At 37.2% G+C, this 22,963-nt stretch overlaps 2 protein-coding genes and 1 long non-coding RNA gene across 9 annotated transcripts; 1 reads left to right on the top strand and 2 right to left on the bottom strand.

Moving 5' to 3' along the window:
* Positions 564-6,243, bottom strand: LOC109714203 (carotene epsilon-monooxygenase, chloroplastic). 6 transcript variants are annotated; one of them, XR_002217260.1, is made up of 11 exons: positions 5,614-6,241; positions 4,563-4,859; positions 3,725-3,922; positions 3,100-3,201; positions 2,735-2,875; positions 2,559-2,666; positions 2,141-2,223; positions 1,771-1,933; positions 1,260-1,318; positions 1,034-1,173; positions 564-870 (listed from the first exon to the last, which is right to left on the bottom strand). XR_002217260.1 is itself a non-coding variant. In XM_020238706.1 (11 exons), the coding sequence occupies exons 1-10, from the start codon at positions 6,130-6,132 to the stop codon at positions 1,060-1,062; spliced, it is 1,704 nt and encodes a 567-aa protein (XP_020094295.1). In that variant the 5' UTR covers positions 6,133-6,242; the 3' UTR covers positions 564-870; positions 1,034-1,059. The 6 variants fall into 6 exon arrangements, 5 of the variants coding, with proteins under 5 accessions (XP_020094295.1, XP_020094297.1, XP_020094296.1 ...); XM_020238706.1 differs by having other exon boundaries at positions 1,034-1,093; positions 5,614-6,242; XM_020238708.1 differs by lacking the exon at positions 1,034-1,173 and having other exon boundaries at positions 5,614-6,242.
* LOC109714357 lies at positions 7,398-8,371 on the top strand. The gene is made up of 2 exons (XR_002217325.1): positions 7,398-7,714; positions 7,812-8,371. It is a non-coding gene; the product is annotated as an uncharacterized LOC109714357 (long non-coding RNA).
* On the bottom strand, positions 8,674-22,472 carry LOC109713943 (syndetin). Of its 2 annotated transcripts, none has more exons than XM_020238256.1 (25): positions 22,052-22,472; positions 21,412-21,579; positions 21,132-21,206; positions 20,633-20,711; positions 20,029-20,093; positions 19,802-19,891; positions 18,683-18,772; positions 18,495-18,581; positions 18,177-18,260; positions 17,653-17,772; positions 16,745-16,773; positions 15,811-15,943; positions 15,015-15,551; positions 13,325-13,854; positions 13,164-13,227; positions 12,991-13,066; positions 12,670-12,857; positions 12,418-12,543; positions 12,260-12,330; positions 11,425-11,487; positions 10,748-10,820; positions 9,819-9,938; positions 9,655-9,732; positions 9,269-9,319; positions 8,674-9,187 (listed from the first exon to the last, which is right to left on the bottom strand). In XM_020238256.1, the coding sequence occupies exons 1-25, from the start codon at positions 22,220-22,222 to the stop codon at positions 9,077-9,079; spliced, it is 3,279 nt and encodes a 1,092-aa protein (XP_020093845.1). In that variant the 5' UTR covers positions 22,223-22,472; the 3' UTR covers positions 8,674-9,076. The 2 variants fall into 2 exon arrangements, with proteins under 2 accessions (XP_020093845.1, XP_020093844.1); XM_020238255.1 differs by having other exon boundaries at positions 12,964-13,066; positions 22,052-22,469.

Here is a 22,963-nt window from a genome sequence, read left to right as displayed (position 1 = left end):
GTTGCACGAACTGTCCAGATACACTTGGTGCAAGTACTAGTTTCGTACCACACCTGCGTTGGTCCCATTTTTTGTAGGCACCCACGCACTGGTCCAGCACTCGAGGGACGAATTTGTAGGCATTTGCATGGGCATGTAATTACCCGTTTGGAGATCATGCTCGCTTTATGAATTTTTTTTATTTTCTTTCATCTAAAAAGAGACCTTCAAACTATTAAGGTTCAGCAAATTTGAGGTGATTTATACCAACAAATTCATGTGTTTTTACATGCGTGTGCATGCATCCGTAAAAGAGGTTGCATTCGCAGATGTACATTATTATAGTAACAATCACTAAGATTATGAATGTAAACTTTGCAGGATCACTAATATAAAGGAAGAGCATAAGCTGTATTTAAAGATAAATACCAGGAGTCACGCATGCTGCGCAAACATATAGAGAGTGCTCAAGCATCCATATAGGCAAATTCAAAGGAATAAAGCAGAAAAATGAAAGAAAAAAATTAAAGTATATGGGAATCCCAATGACCGACTTTTTCAGTTGAAAAGGCACTAAAAAATAATTGAAAAATAACAGAAATATGCTATGATAAGAAATTATAGGAAATATTAGATATATGCCACCCTTTTTTGACCTTTTCAAGCATAAGTAGCTGGAATAGTATAATTTGTATATAAATTCTAAAGTTTCAATCCATTTATATCACCCAATACAGCTAAGGAGACTAGCTGAAAATTTCTTATAATGATACTTGAACCATCAGTTTCCTCAGTAACTATTCTTAGAACTTCACACCAACCACTTAGCATACTTCTATGCCCTTTTTTATTTTGTATCTTACTGTGCTTTAATCCAATTAACTTGATTCACTGAAGAAGAGGAAATAATTCATCAATCATCAAATATGGAATATAGAAGTTGATCAGTGCCGTATCAGCAAATTGAGATAAGAAAGATGCTCCTCACAAGGAAAAAAAAGAATATGTTTCTCCGAGCATATCTTATTGCCCGTGATGGCGCGACTTTTCTTACCCCTGAACTCTTGCAGTAATGGGAATTTAATTATCTGAGCTCCCCTTGATGGCTTGATGGCTTGATGGCATGATGGCATAATTAAATCAATTCTCGATTCAATTGCTTAAAAATTGGCAGATATTCTATTATTCCGCTCACTGAATAAAACACCATTTTGTATTTAATCAGTGTCTTTCTGCATGCGTAAATACAAATGAAGCATTAGTGATGAAAGAGATATTACCTGAATGCTAAAGCATGCCCATGCCGAACTTTCCGTGGACTTAATCTCATAAACAAGCCCTGCGCAAAGAAAAGGGTAATCACGGATAGAGGCAAGCTTCAATGATTACTTCAAAATAACTAGGCGTTAAGCTTCAAATATTTGAGTTTGGCCCAATAAAAACTCATATGCCTCAAATCAAGAGGAAAATGAAAACTCGAATCTAGAATAACTTAATTGACATCTTCAGCTTTAAAGTCTGGTTCAAAAATTGTGAAATTGAGAACTTGAGCTTTGCAGTCAGTAGGAATTAGGAAAGTAAAGATTTGCTTTTAACAATGTACTAGTATATTCACATAAAAGGCAAGTGGCCACCCTTGTCAGTTAAATAGATAAATTGTTCCTGTACCCAAAGTGGTTCGCGTATAAATTGTTCCACAGTATAATAATTTCCAGTCAATTTGCTATAGATTTGCAGCCTAGCAGTATTAAATATGAAAGAAATACAAAATGATGCAAACAGCCCACTTACATCAGTGGTATGAATTGTAGCCCCAGTTGTCATGTTGATCTTTTGATCAGCGACCAGTTCAAAATCCATATTCTGCAGGAAAACTGCCAGTGCTACAATTGCTTCTAGCAAAGCAAACTGGTCCCCCACACATTTACGAGGTCCTCCACTGAAAGGAATAAATCTAAACAAAACCTATGACAGGTCAGAAAACGGCAGACGTAATAAGCTAAGACTAAGCATATGGACAATAATATCTACTGAACAAGCTGACTTTTTGGCCAGAAACTATGATTGTGGAATCACAAAAAGCTGTGATCTTACTAGGTAGTTGTAAGAAACTCCTTTACTATGACACCTGGACAACACTACAAGAAACTCGATAACAAACCTGAAATCTGTGTTGGTCTCGTTTGGAACTGGTCCTTCTAAGTCAAACCTTTCAGGAACAAATTCTTCTGCTCTATCCCAGACCTTGCAAAAATCAACAGAGATTCTAATAAGATGGAAAAAGCTACTCACTCTTATTAATTAAGTATATAATAAATTATTAATATTCAGTGGTTTAAGGTGAAACATCTAAGTTTTAGAATGAGAAGAAAAAAAAAAAAGGAAAAAAATCTACGCCAGATTTCAGATAAAGTGAAATGACTAACATAACTTTTGTATAAACTAACAGTTTAACTGTGAATCCATAACAGATATATGAATATACGACCCAACATGATAAACTCTTTAGAGTAAAAAGTGGAAGATTCTATCAGCCCAGTTACAAGAAACTTCACGCAATAGTGGGATAAAGCAAGTACCTGAGGTGAGCGGTGTATATTGTACACAGAGATCATTATATCTTGACCAGCATTGACCTTATAGTCTCCAGGAAGCACATCAGCAACCTGAGCTCGCCTTATTAACACCTAAAACAGAACAGCAATATGATGCCAATAATATGACCTTGTACATCTAAGAAGTATATGAAACATACTGGAGGATGTGGGTAAAGGCGCATTGATTCATTTATGCAGCGCATTAAGTACTTCAGCTCTTTGACATCTTCATATCTAGGAAGTCTATCTTGGAGCACATTGTCAACCTCCTCTTGGACTCTTGTTAAAGCTGCTGGATTCTTCAGCACGGTAAAGCCATCAATAGATAAGCAATGCATGTAAAATGATAAACGAAAGGATTGATTAGGACCAAAATTGCATGCCTTTTAAATCGTTCTGTATGTTCCCTCAACAAAATTATGTCTCTCTATTATAAATTTATAATACAACTTGCTAATACTTTTATCAGTATTAGATTAGTTTTTGTTTTATTACCACCAATCCAATGTTCTTGATAGAGTACCTTACTTAAAAGATAGAGTGTCCATGTTAATACAGAGCCAGTTGTTTCATGACCAGCAACCAACATGGACAAAAGATCATCTCGCAATTGCACACTAGTAACCTGGCCAAATGCATAAACATATATTAGATACATCTGTGCTATTACAAGTATCTATACGGAAGGAAACAAACAGAAGGACAATTTTGAGGTGCAAATCATATTATTGTATGAATATTCTTTTTATCACTCAATATGATGCTCTTTAACAAGTAATTTGTTATTCAATTTTTCTGAAAAAATTAACTTGCAATTATTTATGTTGGTGATTTACTTTAACGGTGCTCATGCAGAGATGAGATATGTCAAAAGTAGAATGCAACCTCCCAAGATATGGAGCTAGCTATTAGCATGAGTTTACTGACAGAAGTATACTAAACATCCTCAAAACTAAAGGAGTAGTTCTACATCTGGGTTTCCTTGTAGAGATGCCTAACACAGCAGAGAGAACAAATATAAACAATGCAGTGAAAAAACTATTTCAAAAGAAAATGATCTTTGTCAATTTCTATTGCACAACCATACTACAGACAGATATTGCTTTTAAAGTAAACGGAGAACATAACTCTTAAGATAATTGAAAGACCTCTTCACGGCTAGCTAGCAGAAAACGAAGAATGCTAGGATCGGTCTCATTTACATATTCTTCTCCCTCAATCTGTTCATTTTCTGACTCTACAATCTCTTTGCACTTTACAATAAGCTCTTCAACAGCCTTCCTGATTATGCTTACTGCTCTCTGTGCTTTTATTTGCCTAGGTACAATCTTGCAAAGAAAGTCAATCTGCTAAATGAATGATACAATCAGAAACTGAAAGTATAAACCAGCAAAAACAATTTGGACAATGTACAACAAAGGCGAGACAATGTAAAAACAAAGCCAATAAAAACAGATTTACTAGACTAGAAATGAAAATCAGAAAGTAATGATCTTGAGTTGCTTAAACAGTTATAGAAGTATCATATCTCTGAAAATACAGACATATGGAATTCTATAAAGTACAAAACTACAAATGTAGTTTGCTAACCTGTCTTAGCAATAGAATATTTAATACTTTGCCAACTTTGATTATTTGATTTACAATATCCACATGTCGAGACAACTGACGATAAGTTCTGAATCTATAAGGCCCCTCAGCCATCTAAATATACGACTATTCACTTAACTAAATTCATTCATAATTTAAGGATTTAAACTTTCTATCCTAACGAGTCAAAATCAAACATTACAAAGAACAATGCTGCCTTCTGCTAAGTGCCTGCAGCAGGTAAGCTACGTACCTGCCCTTTGCCATGCTTTGGAAACATTTGCCATAGACTATTAATGCACAGATGGAAAGAAGAAAAATGGTAAAAGTAGCCCTAAGGATTGACCAGTAGCCCTAAGGATTGACCCATATAAAGGAGAATTAGTAAGAACCTGCCTTCCAATATGGTAAAATATCTGTAGAACGAGCTTCGGCCTCTTTCAGTGCAGTGTAAACTGCATCAATAACTGGACTATCCGATGTAAGGGAGTCAAAATTGTAGTTGAATAAAGACAAACCAATCACATCTAAAGTTAACTGAGAAAATTTCTCTTCCATATTTACTGCATCGCCATTCACAGCAGACTTCTCAAGTTTTTCCACTAATCTTTGGGCACATTTGCAGAAAACCCTATCAACCATCACAGACAGATATTTCTTATGAAGAGATGGGGCAACTGCTCTGCGTCTCACCTGCAACATACAAGTTGGCATGATTGTCAAACACATATCTGTTTACAGTAAGAATTTTAAAGGGGTAGATTGCACCATGGGCCCTAAACCTTCTAGCATACTTTCAGTATGATTGATTTCCACTTTTATCTCCAGCTGCATTCCTAGTCTGTCCTCTAAATTTCTCCGTAAATTTGACAAACAAGTCCTAGTTAGTTCCATTTAAGCAATATCAACTCAACTACACAACTGATTCAAGTTGTTTACATTGCAGTTCCAAGGTGTAGTGGACATTACAGTTCAAACTAATGGACGAATTCTACGAAAAGGAGATTGCAATGGGATGCAAAGGTTAAGACCAAACTGAACTATGCTAGAAGGTTGAGGACAACTGATGCAATTTACCCACATTTAATACGACTTAAATATTTAAATTTACCAATAATATGAATATGTTAAAAATCATAATATCAAATTAATTAGCACGAAAAATCAGCATAACATCAAGCTGCATGTCCAATGAAAACAGTTAGGAACAGGAGGAGAAACGCTTCCCCATATGAGGTTTTCGACAAACCATACTATCAGTGAAGCTTACAAGCTCCTTTCGAGATTTAACCCCTATTTTGATCTAACCATAATCATATGTCCAAAACACGAAAGAAATCGATATTCATCACACAGCATCTCAAATGCACATATTTGAATTCAACAACCAATCAAGAAACTTCTAAAAAATAAAATAAAAGAGAATGCGCAAAAGGGAGAATTATACCGTCCAAAGCGGGCCTTCGGCGATGGCGAATCCGGAGCCGAACAAGAACTCGGAGACCTCGGAGACGAGCCCCTTGGCGTACTTGCCGTAGTTCCTGAGCACGTGCTTGGCAACGGCTGGGTCGCTGACGACGACGAAGTTGCGGGGCCCCGCCGAGAGGCGGTATACGGGGCCGTAGTCGCGCATCCACTTGAACAGGGGGAGGAAGAGGGCGCCGCCGAGGAGGTCGGAGACGTCGTCGAGCTTGGCGTTGGCGATCGGAATGCCGGAGTCGTCGCTCGACAGGGAGAGGGCGCGGGACAGCGAGGTGAGCCAATCGGGGCTCACCCACGAACCTCCACCTCCACCTCCACCTCCTCCTCCTCCTCCTCCGCCGCCGCCGCCGTGGGAGGAGGAGATGATCGGAGTTAGGGTTTTTGTAGGGAGTCGGCGGAGGCGAGGGCGAGAGGATGGCGGAATTGGGAAGGGAGGGAGGAGAGGGGGCGAGAGCAAAGAGGAGGAAATGGTGGACGACGCCATGGCGATTCGCCGACGCTCCTCCTCTTCCTTAAATGGAGGGATACATCATCAATATATGGAGAAGAGGTGTGGGAGTCCGATGAAGGAGCGTATAACGGATTAGGCGGGGTACACTGTAAAGAGGGCCGAGCAACGGATACTTAAATGCTTGTACACGTGTCTTTATTTAATTGGATTATCCATCAAATACCATATATTTTTAAAATAAATAAAAAAAAGTATCTTAAATAAAAAATTTTCATGTGCCCACCCTAGTCTTAAGTTCACACACTTTCCGTGGGACTCTGTTTCGAACTAAGATAGCGTAGCAGATAAAATAAGGAAATAGAGAACCATGCATGAAGTGAGATCTAAACAAGTCTATGTGACCGAGGGATTCTGTTAGGCCCAATTAGAGCCCACGGCCCAAGATGCTCTGGCTCTTTTCCACCACACTAAGGCCCATTAAAACGCACGAACCAACTCCACGACTCTTACCACAGAACCAAAATGGGCCCTACGTTATAGGCTTTATAAGCCCTTGTTCCATCCCTCGCTGCCGGATTTCGGGCCTTTGCGGGAACCGAATCCGCTACGGCCCAGAATTATACATCTACTGTCGGTCCGAGTCTAGTTCGAAATGCGGAGATTGCGCCGGGGCAATCGACAACAAAAGTTGATTAGTTTTGGCGTTTTTATCGGGCCGAATGATAAAAACAATGCCGGGCCCGATCCAACCAGCAAAAATGTAAGTCAGAGACTCGGATGGCTCGAGTTAAATCTGTTCGGGTCCAGTTTTAACACCAAGTTTACGCTCATTATAGTTCAAGTCTCAAAGAAAGATCATACGAATTACTGATTTCTTTGCTCAATTTGTTAGGTTAAAAAACACTTTCAAATACCGGATAAGTAATAATGACTCAGGCACTTCAACCAAAAATGTGGGCGCTGAAACCCAAAACTATAAACGCCATTCTTATCGCGTGGTTCCCACGTGCCGAGTTTTTTAATCGTAATAATTTTTCACGTGCGAAGTTGTCAAAAAGAGATAAAAGCGCCGCGACCGACGCAACGCCCTTGGCATTGAAAATATCGGTCCACGACGCGCTTTTGAAATCCCCATGCGGCATCCTATGTTACACTCGTTTTGTTTTGCCCCCATGCTGTGTGGGCCCGCTTTGATGCTATTATGATCCTACGGCTACAAATGTTTCTAGCTTCTTTACAGGATTCTTTTTAAGTAATATTTTAGACAACCGAAATAGGTAATTATCTGGAAGCAATTTCCCCAGTTAAATAATATGTATTTGAGAGCTATTTTTTATTTAAACTCTCCGAGAGAGCATCCAAAATTCAAAAACACTGGCCATAAATCTCAGAGTCCACGGGCGCACAGTTGATTATCTGGAGCCCAGGGGGATCCGATGTTCCGTGTCGGCGTTTCAACAACCGGAAAAGACGACGACAACATCTGATCAAATAATAATAATAATATTAAAAAAAAAAAAAACCAACCACCATTCTTATTTTACCTCTTCTTCTGAAGAGGCTTCTTAGGAAAGCTAGGAGAAGCCGCACCTCTCCCTTCCCCCGCACGAGTCTCGTACCCACCCCTTTTCACACCCTACGTACCTGTGTGTGTATATATATATATATATATATAGCGACTCTTAATACCAAGAGGTCGTTATCTTTCTTAGGACTACTCGGACGATGTCTGCTTCGCCGGAGTTCTCTCGCGCTCTATCGGGTTTCGCCCTGCAGCCGATCTCGGTCGTGCTGCCGTTTGCCGATCATTCGACGGCACGGGACGAGGAGGAAGAATGCCGCACGCCGACCGACCGAAGAAGCAGGCTGGCATTCGAAGTCACCAGCTGCCCGCCGGCTCCGAAGAAGCCGCCGAGAGCACCTTCGTGCAAGCGCAGGCTGCTGGAGCTGGAGCTCATAAGCGTGAGGCTTGAAGAGATCGAAAGTTGGCTACGGTCCAAGGAATGCAGCGCGAAGAGGCTGCGACGGCCACAGGGTGGTAGCTTTTAGCAGTTCGTTTTCTTCTGCGATGATACTGTGTAGGTGTAGCTTTTCTTGATGTTAAGTACGTGTTTTATGTATGTAACGGACAAGTAGATGAATTATACTCGGCGGCGGTTGTTAACGAACCAGTTATTGTTTGGTTATTTAACTTCTTCTCTTTTGTTTTGTTGGAAAAGATTGGTGTCTTGTTGTTATTAGAGCGAAATAATCTATGTTTAAACTTTTCGAACTTCGTTCTGCTTGATGTTTCTTTAAAGAGACCGTGAAATACATCCTCGGAACACATAGCAAGGAAAAATGCTTTCTATCCTTACTTGTGTCGATCTATCACTTCATTTCATATTACTTGAGAGTAAACGAAAAGTGATCACAACATTTCTTAATTAGTCGTATTAGATGAGAGAGACCAAAGGGAGAAGAGAAATTAAGTAGTTAGGTTTGCTAGTACAGGTGGTGAATGAGCACAAAACAATAATAGAGATTGAAGGAGCAGGGGATAGAAAAGAAAAAAAAGGGAAAAAAGAAAATGTGTGTCTCCAACCAGAAGCAGAAGCAGGCAACAGTACCTCACATTCTCATATCAAATTGGAAGTGTAGACACTTCGCCGGTAGTTTATTCAATTACATCTCAATTCACTTTTCTTCTTTTCCATCTATTTCGATACGATCTCTCGCTCGAGCATCTCCCCCGCTTCACAGGGAACAAGTTATCTATATTATCATCTGAGTCGATCCATTTCGGATAAACCTGGTTCTTCCTAGATGATATGATACAATGTTAGCAGTCCAAAGAGATATACAACCCGGATGAAAGGGACAGGGACTATACGTAACTATAATACAGCAGAAAAAGAAGTGCAAAAGAATGAAATTACAACTCTACATGCCGCAAGGGGGAAAAAAAGGAAAAAAGAGGAAAATTGCAGGCCGTCATCTACGATCCCGTTTCAATCCTCTCCAGAACTTCCAACCTCGTCTTCCTTTTCCACCCTTTCATATTTGCTACCAGGTTTACTAGCCCAACGATTTGGCTCTTAGTGTACTCCTGCGCATTGAGAACATTATACAAGTATTAAACCGTCAAAAACTTTGGAATCACCACACAACTTAAAGCATATCTTCTTACAGGATGAGCGCGTGCCCAGTGAACATATTCGGTCTCTGGGAGATAGTAGGCCTGTTCCATCACGTGCATAAATTGCGCCAGTGAGTTTACAGTGATCATAATAGTGAAAAATTATCAACAATTATCGATGGCAGATGTGAAAAACACACAAGCAAACCACAACTAACTACTAATACTGGTAAGGAAGGAAAAACAGTTAATGAATAACTGAGAAAAAACAGTCCACTCTATTGGAGAATGCACGATTAGTTAGTAGTGCTGTTGTGCTGTTTTGCATTCTGCTGTGGCTCTCAAAATAATTAGGAGAATATACTACAGATGGTTTTTAACCTATGGAGAAAATTTCCCTAGTATGTATCTACTCAATAATGAAAACTATTTGTTACCTTGATGAAGGTTTCGACAATTTGCAGCTTTGGCTTCACATTCACGGAGACAAAATGCTGCAGCCCATTAATTAGCACCTGAAAGAAAGAGCAGAATTAGCACTACCTTCATTTTTCCTCCTTTGTGTTAAAATCAGTGGTATCTTGTCATAGGTCTAAAAAACCTGAAGGTCCAGCGACATTAATACTCGTCCTTCATCGGTGCATCTCTTTACTCGTGATAGGCCTTCTATAAGGACTTCCGCAATATTTTCAAGTCCATATTCCAGAAGGAGGTCTTGAACCTGGAAACCAGGAACAAGATCAAGCACCGCAAAAGATGTCATTTTACCCAAAAAAAGAAGAAAGGAAAGCAGTAAAGTTGAACAGATAATCAAGACAATACTTTGCTGATCATAAAACAGAAGCTATAGCCTTGTAGGATCTGATGATGACAACAATAAGAGGTACCATTACTTGATAATCAAAAGTTTAAACAGTGACATTATTCACTATTAACTGATTGGTAGCAAAGAATGTAGATTTCCTCCACATTGGTGCTGCTGCCATTTTTTTTTCAATTAGATTTTTATTATTTTATGATGTCATTTGGTATTTAAACCAAATTCAATGTTGAGGCCTTTCCTTGTACCTACATATGATTCGCAAACAGAAACCCTTCTTTTTGCCAAACACTTGGTACCAAGAATCGAACTAAGATTTTCACTGTATGACCCACAAGTGAGAACCTGCACTGCTAACTAGTTGACGCATTTACAATGGCTTGGCCAGAGAAAACTTTTCATTCTCTCCTAGGTATCCTTAAAACATTGTTGACAATGATTAACAACAGTATATTCATATGGAAAATATGTTCACATCACCTACATGTTGCACATTCCATAAGGAATATTTGTCGCCAGCATACCTAAATGCTGCTCATTGCATATTGAGGATTAAATGCTTCTGAGTTGTATCACAGTGGCAAAAGAACTATATACAAATATATGAAGTGAAAACTAAACACTTATGAGAGAGCAGAAGGAGCTAACATTTGAGCGGCATTGGCTAAACATAGATAATAACTCATGGCGGCTGCAAGTTGAGTAAATACCTCATTAGGGATTCCCCCGTGAACCAACCTTGTTTTGTAATGCTTGAATTCTCCCAACAGTAAGTCAACATATCTATTAACATAAGAGACGTATGAATAAAATAACAATTAAACATCCGCATGAAAAACAATAAATCACTTGAGAACACATCACATCACAACATCTTCAAAATGCTAAAAAAAAGCAATTTACTTATCCTACAGTTATAATCACTTGAAAATACATCTTATAGTGCAAACATCTTTAAAGGTGTTACAAAATAGTACTGAAGAAAAGTTTCACATTATGCAGCAATATTTGTTTTGTTCAGTCTCATGTTTTCTGGCATATACCAATTTTATAGTTTTGACTGCAAAGCTCAACTTTCAGTAGAATTATGCATCTACAAAAGCTGAAAGAGGTCTATGATGCTATTGCAGGTCGATATCAAGAGGTAATCAAATGCTACTACAAGATATGAATTTAAACTTTCAATAGGTGAGTATTTTCTTGAAAGTAAATCTATATATCAATAATGAGTAAACAATTTTAAGCCAGTAAGCCATTGATAGTATCATCAACAAGACGATAATAAAAAATAAGATAGAGCACCTTATAAAAAAACACAAAGTGAGTCACTGTAAGAAAATTTTATCTAATATTCAAACACATTGAAAGATAGAAAGCAATGACAGACCCATTGTGTTCCAAGCCAAGCTCTTTCACCTCCCATTTGGCACCGGCAATCTTATCTGCATACCTGAATGTGGTAAACATGTTAGAAAGGGTGAGTGAAAAATGCATAATGGATCTATTAAAGAAAGACAGGCTGCTTTTTCCAGATATGTAATACCTAATATGCTAAAGTCAAAGACAACATAGTGAAAATCAACCCATTGTAAGTCAGCTTCTTTTTTGCCTTAACAGTGGCCAATCTTAGGAAACCTGCTTTATAAGTTTCTAATATGTTAACTTTGTTCAGAATTTTCAGCCAAACACAGCTCACAGCATGTTAGATCCATTCTTAATCAAAGTTTCTATTTAAAACTTAACAAAAGTAATTGTTTGGCGGTCAGTCTGTTAGACCTAATAGTAGAAGTAAATCCATAGGCCGATACCTGAGATAGTATTATCACCATTGTTCGTCAAAATGATATGAATCCCTAAGTGACTTTAGGTGCATTCTCATTTGACTATCATTTATGACTTAACTAACATCTGTGAGGATAACTGAACGAAACAAGGGGGATGAGGTTCATTAAAACAGAAAGATAGTTAGATAGTGCTTTTTAAGTATTGAAAGTTTGGAATGCTATTTTCAAAAGTGCAACAGCTCAGGTGGCCAGATACATTTCTCCCATAAATAATACCCCTAGGAACTATGGACAAACTAGTAGAGAAGTAGAAGGCCCAGAAAATACAACTGAAGCAAGGAAAAGAAAAGCAACTACATATTACAAGGATCAAAAGTTCTATTTGGATAAAAAAGGATCTGCAGCAGAATCTCATTCAAGCTCTTATGAATATTGTACCCATTGATATGTAGTAGAGCACGTGCACTTGTCCTATTAATATGCTCAATCAGATCTGGAACAGAATCCACCTGCATCAAAAAAAGTAACTAAACAAGATGCCTAGAATTGGCCAATCTAAGAAAGACAGAAAAGAAGAAGAAATATAGGATTATTACCAAATTTCGGAAGAAATCTTCAAGTATGGCAGAATTATTTTGTGACAACATTGACTGTAGGTGAGGTTTAGATCTATTCAATACTCGCGAAACTAACGATATTGTTTCAGTCGCTGCACATCTTTCCTGCGGCATCATTAAAGAAGTGTTAAAACATGAAGCAACTCATTCATATTAAAATATATGCATTCTAGCAAGACAATAAGTTTCTTAATTTTTTTACTTTTATGCAAATCCACAGTAGAAATATACCTTTAAACCAAACGAGGTATTCGGCACATGGCTGAATAATGTGCTGGGTGGCACAGTAGGCATTATATCCATTTGAGTTAAAGTTGAATTCAGCGACAAAGGTGATGAGATTAAAGAAGACGCACTTTGAGGTCTGATCCATTGATCACAATCTTGCGTAATTTTTGACAAAGCAGTTTTCAACCGATCTGGATATAACAATAATTATTAGAAGTTAAACGTAAGAACAGTACTTGTAAAAATCAATCATCAAAGCCAATAAAGATAACAATTACAGCAGAAGAAGATCCTCACAGGATAAATTATCTGATAAGTACTTGCCATTCTGGTTTCTGTCGTGCTGCCCAAATGTCTCAAAGATGTAGTGATAAAATATGCCAAATAGCTGGTAGATGCCCTGCATTTATTTACTAAATGAGAACAAAATAGATTCAAAAACTTCCATGCCAGGTTTGGAAGCAGGAACTTCAGAAGATTGCCTAATAACTAATAACCTTGAAAAGCTCAACATTGACGATATCCAATTTCTGCATCAGCCTAGCATATTTGTCCATCAACCTGATTCATGTTTCAGAACAGCTTCAGTCCCAAGAAAAATGGATAAGTATAATAAGATATCTCTAATGTTTTAGCATGAATTATGTAGGCTAATTACCTTAATAGACAAAGTGAAGACCCTGTCTGGGCTGAAATCTCTTCATCATTCCAATGTGCAGAATTGCTTCTCACAACTCTGGGTTTTGATATTCTACTGGGCAACTGACTATCTTCATCAATGAAATCAGCAAGAAGATCTTCATTTTCATCTTCCAAAATAGAACTACTTCCATATCCACGATTAGGGGAATGAACTTGTTCAGGTGTCCTATTATTTTGCATGCCACCATCTAATATTGGGCCATCCGACCCATTGACTGATAGGCGACCCTTTGGCGATTCCTTCAAGCCATATTCCAGCTTTGAAGAGAAAGGGTTTTCAGTCTTAAGCCAATATGCAAACCCATTCTTCCGCTTTCCACTATCGTCATAATTTCTCCTATAGCTAGGCGACATGGCAGATGTACTACCAAGAGAAGAAACAACTAATGGAGCACCATCACCAGTGAGGCCAGCCAAACTGATTACTTGAGGTGCCTCAGCTGACATTTTCACCCAAGATTCCTTTTCCAGGACCATCTTGAGAGCCTGATACAGCACAACAATCAGAAAAGGTAGAAAAACTGTAAGCAACATGATGTAAAGCCATCCTCCACATGAGGAATAAACCAAAACTGAAACTGTTGAAATCAGAGTAAAATCAACCCAAGTTGCAATGCCACAAACTTTAGCTTTTAAAGATGTGCCCATGCTAATTGTAAAATGTGATTATTGAAATCAGTTCCAGGAATGCAGATATGGAAACAAAAATTCAATGGTAAATGGTAATAAAGCACAAAAACTACTAATTATAAAACGCAACATGCAAACCATTACATAGACAAATATTCAAAAAAAAAAAAAAAGCACAACTGAAAACCATACACATATTTAATGTGGACCTCCATGGCCCTGCTTATGCTTCTACTTTCAGTGGCCAACAGCCTCTCACAGAGCATTTGGTAAAGAGAAAATTCTGAAGTTTCTGTTGCAGGAAGTACAAATTTAGATTCCAACAGTACCATTAGCCAGAACTTCTTCAAACAGCATTACACCCTACAAAAGGGCCAAACAGGCCTCTATGAATAGAGAACACTTGACTTTGGACAAACATTCTGTAAGGCGCTTCCTTTTAAGTTCTTATGAGTAGTCAGATATTGTTCATTCAATTAGCACTTTCAATCTCAATGATAAAACCTTATGTCTCTAGGGGGAAAAAAAAAAAAATTACAATCGAGCAAAGTTAAATCAATGGAGGGTAAGGATTTGAAGTAATAGCTTAATGAAGGGCATCACCCAATCGCTAATTATAAGATCGTCTATAAGGAATACCGAACAAAATTCTGTCGATGTGCTACACATGGAAAAATGCTATAACACAACACTACTCAAACAAGGCAAAAAGTAGATGAGCAAAAGCTGATAAGAAAAATCAGAAAATGCAGTTGTAATGTAATGAAAACAACCAGTTGAAGAAAACTTGGAAAAGTAGGTCTTACAAAGAGATTTAAAATTTGCCTTCACATATTAACTGAAAAGTGATCAGTATTGGTACCCCATTTATACATTATGGAAATACAAAATGCAGCTAACATGAGAAAATGCAACTAACAGTGAATAGAACCTAAAGAACTCGAATTTCTGAAAGAAACTGTTGATATTAAGGCTTTTCGGATGAAAGAAGAAAGTGCTAGGATAGCTTAACATACATATACATTTTGACGGTGAAAAGTCACTATATAGTTCTCGCAAACGATTTTCAACTTCTGCCTGAACTCAACAGCTTCCACTCCACAAAATGCTTCGCCAGCCAAAATAAATATATTGAGGTCTTCACAGTTTCTTAAAAACTGGTGAGTACTAGTTGAGCAAACAGCAGAACAAGACAGCAAAACAGTTACACGACTAGTACTGAGTTGCCAAAGATTTCTTCGACCTCTTTCGAGCGCGTGTGCAACAAATGCAGTGGCCTCTTTTCTCAACTGATAAAACGGAGAATCACTGCTTGATTCCATAGTGTTAAAAGCACTTGCTTCAGTATGTAATGAAGAAGACTTTAGAGGTGTTATTCCCTTACTACTTGACTCATCAAATTTGTCATTGGTGACCACCGATTCACAAATAAATCCATTTTGCACGCCCGAATCGCTAAAAACCCCTGCACCTGAACCAACTAAAGTTCCTTCTGAATTATGAGATACAGTATTTTGCTTCAGCTCAGTATTTGATGTCTCGGACTCAAAATCCTACAGCAACCAGGCATATGCTATGATCAGTATAGAAAGTATAGGATGTATATAAATGATCAACAAAAACAAGAATGTAGAGTATAATTGCACGGACAAAAAATTTTAATCTACATGAGAGAAAGGTAAATTCTCCATGACTTACTTATTCTAAAAGATTCGATTCAACCAAATTAATGAAGACACGATTCAAGCTTATAAATAGCAATGAAATTACGAGAACAAGTTGTTCCAGCAAAATATGAGATAACCTCCTTACCATTTCTTCTGGCTGAAAACTCATTATAGAATAATATGAGCACATCAGCTTAAATAATGCCTCTAAGGTTTTCAACAAACACTGCCGGAATTTGGATTCATGGATTTGAACACAGAGGTCACTGTATGTAAGTCTGCAGTAGAAAAAGGGAAATGAATAAATGTACAAAGAGAACTTTAACACATGGTTACAGTCGGTAGTGTGGACAAATCATCCCACACAATCCAGAAGCTAACATCATAACAAAAAAGTGAAAACAATAAAATGAAAAGCATCTAAAGTTTTTGCACACTAAAACCAAAACCAGTATAAATAGGGTTCGCTAGTGCACGGATGAAAAGTACAAAATATTCATGAAGTATTGACCCCCAGTACAACTCTCTACAAGTAAGAATGCACCATAACTGAATCTATAACAATATTTATTGAAAGTTAATGCAAACTATATCAATTCCCAGCTTAATTATTTTAAGGAAATATGAGCTCAAGTTGACAAAGTATAACAATAAAACTTGAGTTAATATTCATTTAATCTAAAAATTAGAAATAAAAAATCCAAGAGAAATTCTAAACTACTTATGTTCATTTATTCAACTACGACTCTTCCACACAAAAGAACCCCACTCGGCAAGTTCCCGATGGTTAATCACTATCATGAAACCCAAGTGCTAACATATGAGATTTCAGTTTACTTGCAAATTGAATTATAACCTACTTAACCTACTTTAATGCTTGTTTTAAATTATTATATCAATAGCTTCCAGAACCTATATATTAAAACAAAGAAGTACATAGTAATAAGATAATATCTTCACTCTGAACATTCAGATAAAATCTCTAATCTCAGGAAAAGTAAGCTAATCCAGATTCAAAAGTTACAAGTAGAATTTTCATTGTGCAACAAAAGAAATGAACTGAAAGATATAGCATGCACCTGTTTATCTGCAAGCTATTTCCAGTTTCCTGCCATTATAACAAGTCATTTAGAAAATATTCTAGAAAGAAATGGTACCTCAAATACAAGTCAAAAGATTACTGCAAATAGATTCCACTCGCAACAACCCAAAAAATGCTTAAAGAATGCAAATTATGAAGGGAGAATTAACTATCCTCTGTTATACGTGCAGTATATGTTGGTTTATATAGAACATTAATCTTATACAGCCAACAGAAGCATGCAGCTCAAGGGAAATTGTCTCATATTAAATGCCAACATAATGAGCATCTCACATCACTATAGGATGTCAGGACAATTCTTCATCGGAAATTATAGCAAACTGGTAAATTGATTCCCTACAGAAGGAGAAAAATATGCTGTTTCTATATAAGTATCTATAAGCTAGTGGTAACTCGATGATACCCAATAAGCCTCTCTCTGAGCAAGCGTAAGCTGTTGGGCAAGGTTTTAGAACACTACAAGTCTACCACGATATCAAGTATCCACGAAAGCATGTGAGAGAGAAATGCTAGGTAAACTATTGGAGTAAGATGTGGTAAGGAAAATGGTAACTCTAAACATTGTATTCGCCAAAGCAGTCTACAGTTTTTGTTTAAAGAGACCAGAGAGGAAAATGGGAACAGAGGAAAAATTGAAACAGAGGACAAATAAATTGTCCACATATCATGCGACAATTTTCTGGGAAGAGCTTGAAGAGATAAATAAAAAGTTATGCACTGGGACATAATACGTGATGATCAAATAAATATTTAATTGATTGGGCCATGTTAGTGCACAAAAATGTAACCAAGACTCTATGCACATAAAAATGAATAAGAAATAAATTGAATATTTGGATTTAAGTTAATAAGCCAAGGAAAGAAACTGAAGATCAAAGCTAGTACCTCTTGCACCATGTCTTTCAGCACGAGGTGTGTCTGAGAGAGTACTTCTTGCAGAAAGAAACTTTGTATCTTTTCAGCCATACCACCAATGTCTCCCATTAATGCATATGCATCAACTGCCTAAAAAGTGTGGTATTTGACAGTTGGTTAACAAACAAAATGAAGACCAAATAATAGTTAATGAACAATGAAATTGCCTTTAAAAAGATGGAAACTCCAAATCAAATAGGTGGTAGCAATCAACATTCCAACACTACGACTAGAAACGTAAGCAAGGCATTTCAAGGTTGAAACATCAACATACATTTGGCTAAATCAATTTGTATCTCATCATAAATCAACCCAGTAGTTTGATTCTACATGATTTTGTAAATAGAACAAGTGATGATATTTATGCAGATAAGTCTCCATAACAAGTGAAATGATATGGAAATAATGAAACGAAATTAGGCTCAACACTTGCAAATAGTGCTTAAAAAAAAAAAAAATTATAGCTATCACTACCAACACATGGATATACTGACGGTTATGTAGCTTTCCTCCTTGAATGTCTGACAAACTCCTAATAAATGTGAATCCAGCTTTTGAATTGTCCTCACTAGCCATGCCTGTCAATATTCTGACATCAGAAATCTAAGCCAGTATGCATCAAATTTGAAGCAACATATAGGAGATAAAATAATAAATGAAAGTCATAGCAAGTGAAAAAACAAATCACTATGAAATATTAAACTACTTAAAATTTTGACAAGTTGCATTTTCAGTAAGGAAATAAAGTATTTCTCTATCTGCCCTAAAAATGCTAAAATGGTAAACTTGCTTTTGATTAAGTTAATATTGACCTCTACACCACGGCCCATCTCTTGGACAGCAGATAGCTCTGAATAATTATCCAAAACTTGCAAATACTCAGGCAATAATTGAAATGCCTGTAGAAAGAAAAGCAACAAAATGGTTAATCTAATCATAACATGAACAAAAAGCATAACGATGCATATACATTAAAGGAACACATCAACACAAAACATACACGGTAGTAGTTTCCGCTCTCAACAAGAGATTCGAGTTCCATCTGCATGTCTAATGCATGGCGAAGTTCGGTAAGAATTGGAAGCATGTCCTGCATTAAGTACAAAAATTTTACACCTTTTATTCATGCACCTCGAATCATCATTAGATCAAGAAGAAACATGAATGTGTAGCGCTGTTAACGAGATGAGCTCATCAAAAAATGAGAAGCACGTATTACTCAATAATAAAATTACAAAAAGTTCTTTCGAGATGGTTAAAGTGCTAGGTATTCCAAGATTCACTAAGGCTTCGTTTGGGATTGCGGGGAGATTGCGTTACGTGTGGTGAGAAACGACGATGGGAAAATACTCTGTTTGTTTCCATACGTAATATTGTGTTCCACATATCGCAATGAGTCAGTTACGATATATTTTCTGCGGTTCCACCGGAGAACGCAGAAGCATATCCCTATATGCTTTTTCCTCAACTCCATTTTATCTAATAGCGTTAGATAGACCTCAATACCAAACTAAACCTAACTGTTCATATATTTTTTTAAAAAAAGGAATATCTATTAAGCTTATGCAATTAGCAGAAGTTAAAGCATAGAATAGAAAGCAGCATATCTAATTACAAAATGATTTTAGCATTCAAAAATTTAATGAAAAATAAAATACTTATATCAGATAAATCAGATAATAGTTACATGTCGATATTTTATATACAAATAGAAGCATCTTTCTTCCCAATATAATGACATGGTGACAACAAATATTAACGCCTTGGATAAAAGAGAAAAAAACTCATTTAAGCAATAAGAACAACAAGAACAGAGCAAAGCCTTCAGTCTCAATTATTTGGTCCGGGTTATGTGGATACGATTCCTCCATTTAGATTCACTTAATCATGCTATCATTAAATAATAAGCAAATCATGGTTGTCAGATTCTAAGAAAATTAGGAGGCAATAATAAGAATAGTAAGTGAATTGTCAGAAAATCAGCGCGGACAGCTCCAACAGCCAGTAAAGAAAGCAAAATCCAATGAACTCAAGAACACCAAGAAAAACATAGCAAGCACTTACTGCAATGGTTATGCCATCTACAAAGGACAACAATAATATGGAATAGCATGATTACCAGTAAAGCTCGTTTCTTTTTCGATTTTGTGTTCACAACAAGATCCCTCGAAACCTCATACTTTGACGAGGCTATGTGTCTTCTTCCATTCTGTTAATTTGATTGAAAGAAGTACCAACTATTATTACAACTAAATAAAAAATGTATCCTCAACATTTACAAAATTATAATTGTTAAGCTTTACTGAAAAAGTGTTTACTAATTTAGTAAGTTCCTTAGGATAATACCATGCAGATGACATTGGCAACCTTCAGATCTTGTTCTAGCTCCATCACTAATTGCATCCCCTTCACTGATCAAAGCAAAAGCATCAGAAATTTGAAAATTCCACTAGAGTGAAAATGTTTAATATATTATGATCAAAGTGAACACTTACTACCAATTAAAAGGGACTGGACTTTGGTACATCAAAAGCAACAGATAATACAAAACTAACAAGGAAAAGTTAATGCAGAGTGAGAAAAATATATCCAATCAGAGTTATAGAAGCTTCAAGGCTTGCAACAATTATCGCAACTGCTAAATTACATGGCAACAGAATCTTCATGACAGAATAATATTCCAGCATTTAGCGACATGTATTACACATAAATATCATATCATATATAAGCATTAAAGGAACTCCAAAGAAGCAAATGAAAGTGCTCAGATGCTGGAAACGAGGTGGTAATTCACTCTACAGAAGACATACAAGCAAGAAATAGAATTTCATGACAAACTATGCAAGATCATGTAAGAGAAATGAATCCAATAAAGATCAAGTAAACCTCGTCTAAAGTTCCAGACAAACAACACTTCTCACTTTGCATTAAATTTGGATAAGAAACATACCCATTTCTTCGTGGTGCTCCATAACATGGCGTGATAGCCGTTCAGCGATCTTATCAAGCTGTGCTAATCTAAGAGTAGACTGCGGAAGTATCACAGTAGTATTTCATCAGAAAGCAATTTAAGAATTGTTGAAAGTAATAAAACTGAGAGCCCTATACAAGCTTCTTACTAAGCAAAATGCATATATCAAGCAAGAAACTGCATCATTTTACAATCGAGAAACTGCAAAAAATTCCACAAGAGAGGGAAAAAAAAAAAAAGGTGTAGAAGAAGAAAGACAATAAAAAATATTTTGGAAAAAAAAAAAAAAAAAAAAAAAAAAAAAAAAAAAACAACAACAACAACTGAATGTACAAGGCCAGAAATCTTGTATAAAATGATGATACAACTAAAAGCTTAAAACTTAAGAAATCATAAATCAACCTGAGAATGTAATAAATTTAAATTAAAAAGCAATTTTGCAGAGTGAAGAGCCAGAAAAAGAACAGCCCTTGCTAACCTGCTTATCGAGGTAGGCAACATCATCCTCTTCGGACGGAATATTATCCAGAATGTACCTAACTGGATCAAAAACCTGCAAGTAAATACCGGTAAATAATTTTTACAACTCATGTAGGAACCAGACAGAAGGAGACATGAAAAAAGTTCACAAACAAGGTCACGAAATGAAATGTACATAAAGTTAAAAACCTGGAGATGAATCAAACTGAGGAATATTAAGTAAGTATTCAAATCTCAGTCAGAAATAAGATTATAGCAAAGAAATGGTCAAACAGAACCTCCTCGTAGAAGTCTTCCTCAAGTTCCTCAATAGTTTGATCTTGAGGGTAGCTTCCGTAAATGGAAACCAGCTCGTCAGAACTTGACGGGAGGCTGATTCTTTGATGCGGAGGCAGTCCGGCAAGAGCACGAGCAACAGCAGCAGCAGCCGCCGCCCGAGCCGGAACCTACAGAGAAATAACCAAAAACAATCAGCATTTATTTTCTACAATTTTTTTTCTCTTTCTTTTTCTTTTTCGTTTTTTTTTTTTTTTTCAGTTTCGGGGTTCCATTCAAGAAAATGTCACAATCAGATGCTGCGCCGGAATCTTGAAATCAGTAAAGAGTTTCGTGACGAGAAATAAATGACGTTCTGTAAATCGAAATTTAGACAGAAAACATCTCAGACATTACCTCCCGACAATTAATTGTTTTAATAGAGTAGAATTACGCGGCACTAAACTACTACAATACCTCCAACGACAGTAAATCCAGTTGAATTCAAAATTTTTCTGATTTAGAACACAAAATTGAACGATCGAGATCCAAGTTTCTTCGTCCGATACATTACGCGTCACGGATCAGAGATCAGCGAATAAGCAGAATGAAAGAAGCGAGGAAGGGAGAGGGAGAGGGAGAGGGAGAGGGAGAGGGAGGGACCTCGGGGCGATCGGAGGGAGAGGGGAGGAGGCCGAGGGATCTGGCGGAGCGCACGGAGCTGAGGAGCTTCTCGCCGACCCTGGAGAGATCCATGCCGCCCCCCTGGATGAGGAGCAAGGGGAGGAAGAGGAGGGGCCCCGGCGTCTCAAACAAGGCACTCTCCCGCCGCATCCTCAGCTCGCGCGATCCCGCCGCAATCCCATCACACTGACGCCGACGCCCACGCCCACGCCGCGCGTTAGGGTTTTCTTCCTTTTTTTTTTTTTTTTTTTTTTTTTGGGGTGGTCGGTCGGCGGTCGGATCGAGACGGGGGAGGAGGGAGGGACTGGGAGTCGGGATTGTGAAGGCTTCGGCGGGGTGTTGGGAAAATAGAAGAGGGAAAGTAATGACTAATGACGAATAATAATGAGGCGGAGCGAGAAGGAGGATGAAAGGTTGAAAAGATTAGTTACGAGATGGAACTGCGAAGATGACTATTCAACTAAAATTAAATTAAAATGGCAATGCAAGGCATCTATCTATTTATCTATTTCTTCTAACTTTTTTTTTTTTTAATTTGCAGTAAACCAGATGAAGAACCCTACTGCCATTGGTCAGCGCGGAACGGATCGGCGCACAAACGATGGGTAAATTATATTGGTGTCTAATATATACTTCTTTCTATCGCACCGAGACAACGGCAGGTCTACGACCTATTTTAAATTATAATCCTACAACTTCACTAATCCTTTTTAAAAAAATCTATATTTCATTTGTTCATTCTATTTATCAATATATTTATAGAGACAACTACAATACTATTGATAATATAAAAATAGTATTTACTATCAAGTTTTTGACTATTGAATGCTTGGAATTTAGTAAAAATTGATGAAGTAGTAATAATAATGCAAGTGTGAAAAAGTTGATAAT

The sequence above is a fragment of the Ananas comosus genome, linkage group 8 (assembly GCF_001540865.1).
Source record: "Ananas comosus cultivar F153 linkage group 8, ASM154086v1, whole genome shotgun sequence".
In the NCBI taxonomy this organism is placed as follows: Eukaryota; Viridiplantae; Streptophyta; class Magnoliopsida; order Poales; family Bromeliaceae; genus Ananas; species Ananas comosus.
Note: the sequence above shows the minus strand (reverse complement) of the source record. Positions and strands in the feature narration are given on the sequence as shown.

Bases quoted from the DNA above. Each gene is read 5' to 3' on its own strand.
- LOC109714203 (XM_020238706.1), bottom strand. From the start codon at position 6,132: ATGGCGTCGTCCACCATTTCCTCCTCTTTGCTCTCGCCCCCTCTCCTC. The intron at 4,860-5,613 runs GTATAATTCTCC...TGTATGTTGCAG, and splicing joins CCGAAGGCCCGCTTTGGACG to GTGAGACGCAGAGCAGTTGC. The intron at 1,934-2,140 runs GTTTGTTATCGA...GGTTTTGTTTAG, and splicing joins GAGACCAACACAGATTTCAG to ATTTATTCCTTTCAGTGGAG.
- LOC109713943 (XM_020238255.1), bottom strand. From the start codon at position 22,222: ATGCGGCGGGAGAGTGCCTTGTTTGAGACGCCGGGGCCCCTCCTCTTC. The intron at 16,774-17,652 runs GTACTAGCTTTG...TTATAATGGCAG, and splicing joins TGAAAGACATGGTGCAAGAG to GAAACTGGAAATAGCTTGCA. The intron at 12,544-12,669 runs GTATATTTCTAC...ATGATGCCGCAG, and splicing joins ATACCTCGTTTGGTTTAAAG to GAAAGATGTGCAGCGACTGA.